Source organism: Dunckerocampus dactyliophorus, chromosome 18 (assembly GCF_027744805.1).
Source record: "Dunckerocampus dactyliophorus isolate RoL2022-P2 chromosome 18, RoL_Ddac_1.1, whole genome shotgun sequence".
Lineage (NCBI taxonomy): Eukaryota > Metazoa > Chordata > Actinopteri > Syngnathiformes > Syngnathidae > Dunckerocampus > Dunckerocampus dactyliophorus.
In genome coordinates, this window is record NC_072836.1 from 3,536,080 (window position 1) to 3,541,227 (window position 5,148).

The following is a 5,148-nucleotide window of genomic DNA, read 5'->3' on the forward strand; positions in this document are numbered from 1 at the left end:
CGAGTTGAAAGTCTAATTTATATCTACAAGACAGTTAAAAACATGAGTTGTTTGTGTGTAGCTACACTTCTATAAAATGTATACAATGTATCGATATATCAGTTACATAAAATATTTAAAAGCAATACTGTACAGTTTTGCTAAATTATACATTTTACGTTGAAAGCTCCAACCGGAAGTCACTGGTAGCCCGCCTGTCTTGACAGATCTCAGTCGCCCGATCCGCGCAATGCCTCTCTTTGTTAAATAAAGTGGACAATATTTTGCTTTACAACAACATTTGCGCGGCCCGACGGCGACCATTGCCGCGTCTTGTCCCCGGCCATCCTCTCAAGTTCAACAAAAGCGACCGCATTCGCCTCGCAAGGGGGGACTTTATTTCTCAGTAAGCTAACGCGAGCGTGCTAGCTGCAGTTGGCGAGGATGTCGCTGCACGGCAAGAGAAAAGAGATCTACAAATATGAGGCGCCATGGACGGTTTATGCCATGAACTGGAGCGTACGGCCGGACAAACGCTTCCGTTTGGCGCTGGGGAGCTTTGTGGAGGAATACAACAACAAGGTGTGTGGGGGGGCCATTTATCGCCGGAGGCTAAAGATAGTAACGCGATTGAGCTAATGCTAATGCTAGTTGTTTTGTGCCGAGATCAAAACAGTCACTGGCTTGTCAGCACACCGTTACTTTGCGTGCAATCAGCAATGAATTCTAATTAATTGTCAACATGTTTCCACCCTCTGTGGTAACGCTGATGTGCATGGATGATCTTTGTCGTTAGGTTCAGCTGGTGGGTCTAGAAGAGGAGAGCTCCGAGTTTGTCTGCAGGAACACTTTCGACCACCCGTACCCCACCACCAAAATCATGTGGATCCCGGACACCAAGGGGGTCTACCCGGACCTGCTGGCCACCAGTGGGGACTATCTGCGTATATGGAGGGTACGATATTTACTGACATCTTCCGGTTTAATGCAACGTGGGCTCAAAGTCATCTCTTTGTATCAAAGAGTTATTTGGGATGCGTTGACACGTGTCATGTTTGGTCCTTTTTGTGTGCTAGTGTGGTTAGTTTGGTCAAGTCTGAGTACCCAGTACAAGTATGAACGCACCCTTAAAGTTATCACCAAAATGAAAGTGTTTCCCACAGGACTACACTGTATTTGTGGTGGTGGGTTAATTAGCATAACTTACCTTGATGCATTTCCATATCATTTTAATGGGATGAGAAAACTGAGTAAAAAAGAAAAGCAAAACAAATACATTTGGAAGTACAAATGAGCTTTCTTGTGTTGCTACATTTTGTGCTTTGTCGCAAACAAGATGCAGCTGCCTATGAGTGCTTTTAGGTGGTGAGGCGGAGAGATACGTGCTATCATGTTAGTCTGCAAAAGTGTCCGCAATATCACAACAAAGTCGCTACGTTGGCAACACTGATCCCTCCTGCTATGTCTTATTCTCTGGCAGACCAGGTGCAAAGCAGGGTTACGATGCCATCTTCTGTACAGAGTTGGAACAACAAGCAACATACGCAGACAGCCCCATTATAACGTGTTTGAGTCTATTTTTGGCGGTCCAAATTTTTTTGTGGCACGCCCCCACAATTGAATGAATGTATGGGAAACACTGACTTCACGTCCATCTTGCAGGTCAGCGACACAGAAACGCGCCTTGAATGTTTGCTGAACAACAACAAGAACTCTGACTTCTGCGCTCCCCTCACGTCCTTCGACTGGAACGAGGTGGATCCAAATCTGCTGGGTAAGAGGAAAAAAAATCGGAAGCTCTGTGCATCTCTCGGGGACGAATGACATTTGTTACGACAACGACTACTGTGGCACAGGCACGTCCAGCATCGACACCACCTGCACCATCTGGGGGCTGGAGACGGGCCAGGTGCTGGGCCGGGTCAACCTGGTGTCGGGCCACGTGAAGACCCAGCTGATTGCTCACGACAAAGAGGCGAGCTGCTGAAACGATGTTGCCACCTCACTTAAAGCGCGGGGCGAATTTTGTAACGCCGTGCGTGTATCCCTGTAGGTGTATGACATCGCCTTCAGCCGCGCGGGGGGCGGCCGGGACATGTTCGCCTCGGTGGGGGCCGACGGTTCCGTGCGCATGTTTGACCTGCGGCACCTGGAGCACAGCACCATCATCTACGAAGACCCCCAGCACCACCCGCTGCTGCGCCTCTGCTGGAACAAGCAGGACCCCAACTACCTGGCTACGATGGCCATGGACGGCATGGAGGTCAGTAAACGCTCCGTCTAGTCTTGGATTCAATTGGTGAAAGTGATTCAAAGTGGTGAAAGGTACCAAAATGTGTGTGTCAGCACTTGTTGGCACCCTCTGTTGAGTACCAAGTGCAGTAGTACCTAAGGGGGAGTGTGTTGATTGGTGCACTTCCGGAATGGGAAGAAGTAAGATGTCCTTCCTCCTGTGGCGTCCTTGTTGATTTGATTGGCGCCTTACACTGTATCGCCATGCTGCTTAGCGGAATCACCTGCTCACCTGTCCGCTGGCTTGTATTTGTGTGACACAGGTGGTGATCCTGGACGTCCGTGTGCCGTGCACGCCAGTGGCCCGCCTGAACAACCACCGCGCCTGCGTCAACGGCATCGCCTGGGCGCCGCACTCCTCGTGTCACATTTGCACCGCAGGTAAACACACACCTTTTACCAGGACCGGTACCGGGGCAAGGGCAGGGACGAACTGGGACACCTCAAACACCACAAACATAATACCATGCACTGGTGTCAAACTCAAGGCCTGCGGACCAGATTCGGCCCGTGAAAGCCTGGAAATAATACACATCAAAAAGACACTCATTTTAAAATTATTTTACATTATTTTTGTATATAGTTGTATATTTGTATATAGATTTTATTATCCAAAAGACACTTAATCTTTCTTGCTAAACGTGTTTGTTTTGTCAGTTTTAACAGAAAATGCATACTGCCCTTTTAAAATGAACAAGAGAACCATGACACACGCTGCACTAACCTGCCCGTGTAACCAAAAGTGTGGTGGAGATTATAGGAGTCTTGAGGCAACCACTCCTGATTGAAATGCGTCGTCTTTTTCTCCTCCATCCTGCCTCAGCTGACGACCACCAGGCTCTGATCTGGGACATCCAGCAGATGCCACGCGCCATCGAGGACCCCATCCTGGCCTACACGGCCGAAGGGGAGATCAACAACGTGCAGTGGGCGTCCACGCAGCCCGACTGGATCGCCATCTGCTACAACAACTGCTTGGAGATCCTGCGTGTCTAAAGAAGAAGAAGAGGAGGAGCAGACTATTGAGGAGGGAGCTTTGTTTGGACTTGGAGCGAACTGTTTTTGGAGTCAAACCCGCCTACTCGGCAATAACTTACATTTAGTCTTTTACGCCATTCTTCTTCTACATGTGTTCGAGCTGTTTATTTATTCTGCTCTCCAGGTAGTCTTCTTGTAGTGCTTGGAACTCTCTGAAGAAGATTTTTTACACTTTTTCTTGGTGTGTTTTTTTGAGCCAGCTGTGAGATTATCTGGTGGTTTTTGCCCGTCTGTGTCGTGAAGGCGGAAGGTGAAGGTGATTGTGGACTCCCGTCATGTTCTACTGGTCTCGTTGAGCCAACGTGTCCCCTCTAAACGGTCTCATCCGAGTTGCGCCCTGAGGGGGGATTGGTTTATGCCGCCACCTTCTGGAGACCTCATGTGCAGCATCACTTTAAAAAACGACCGCTCAGCAATTCTTCATTCACTTGTATGCTCCTTTCTTGTTTCCGTTAGCCTGTGCTAGGACGTGTTGGGAGGCGTGACTGTATGTTTTTGCTCTGTTTCTCACTTGAAGGTCATGTCCTTGTAGCATGCCATTACAAGGCAAATGTACATACATATAAATATATCAATTTAAGATAGCCATGTCCTGTTGTAGCTTTTTTTTGTTTTTCATAAAGTATCATGGAATTTGCTCTAATAATAAATTGTATTCCTTCATGTGTCAACTTGTAATTGTGCTCCACAAACGTGTGACATGACTTGCAGCCTGTTCCGAGCTTATCAATTATTTTTTCCTCATAAGGCAATTCTCAAAAGCCACTTGTGTACTGGACAAATACGCACTAGACATCCGAGACCAGGGGTCACGTGCCATTCTCCAGTACACGAAACAACATAAACGTGGGTTTTTATGCAGCTGAATGACTCCAAAACTACGGATGCTCCGATCAGGATTTCATGCTGCCGATTCCAATAATCCAGAACTGAAATTGGCCGATATTGATCACATGGATTAATTATACATTTTTCAATTTATTTACTCCTGCTGCTGGCTATATGATTTGAAGAAAGGAACCATAAATTCAACCATAAAATCACCTTCATTTAGACAAAACCATATTTTACTTACTTTTTGAAGGCAACTCGTGAAACTTCCAGAGGAGACTTTGGAGAACTTCCACCGCTGAGAAAGGCTGCTCTCGTCCAATGAATTCAATAATATTTTGAGTTATTAGGTTAGCCGTCAGACTGTCACACAGGTACGGGTGAGTGTTAGCCACATGGCTTAGCTGTCGTTTGATGTGAGCTGCCGGGAGCCTAAAAAAATCATTAACGCTTTTTACCCCAGCAAGATAGTTTTCGTGGCATGTTTAAGCAGTTAGGCTCCAGAGGACGACACTGCCAAAGACGTTAGTTAGGTTAAGACACTACACTGCACGAAAGGGTTGCTGTGGGCTGCAATAGTGCCAGCCACATAGGCCGATCACGTGATTTTTTTACGGAAATCAGCCAATACCGATCTTTCGGAACATCCCTATTCAGAACGTTTTATTCATTGTACTTACTTTTTTACTGTTAAACCGTTTTCACTGTACATCGCTTTGTATTTTATTTTTAAAAAGTTCTGACGTTATCGTTATCATCAAAATAAAGGCATCCCACAGGACTGCAATCTATTTGTGGCAATGGGTTGCGTCTAATTTGCATAATTGGCCACAGCGCATGTGCAGGTCATTTTTATGGACGTTGTGGGAGACAAAGTGAGCAAAAACATAAAAAACTAAACAAATATGTTTAGGAATACAAATGAACTTTCTTCTGTCTGCCAAGTGTAACTGCACAAATAAATGAATGTATGGGAAACACTGCAATATGGTTTAACTACGTCTTTAA

General features: G+C 46.2%; 1 protein-coding gene across 1 annotated transcript; it reads left to right on the forward strand.

Annotated features, from left to right (window-relative positions):
• Positions 1-188: 188 nt before the first annotated feature.
• dcaf7 (ddb1 and cul4 associated factor 7) lies at positions 189-3,972 on the forward strand. The gene is made up of 7 exons (XM_054759557.1): positions 189-561; positions 776-934; positions 1,642-1,753; positions 1,836-1,954; positions 2,033-2,242; positions 2,535-2,652; positions 3,095-3,972. Exons 1-7 carry the CDS (start codon positions 424-426, stop codon positions 3,265-3,267), a joined length of 1,029 nt encoding a protein of 342 aa, XP_054615532.1. The 5' UTR covers positions 189-423; the 3' UTR covers positions 3,268-3,972.
• The last annotated feature ends 1,176 nt before the right edge of the window (positions 3,973-5,148 follow it).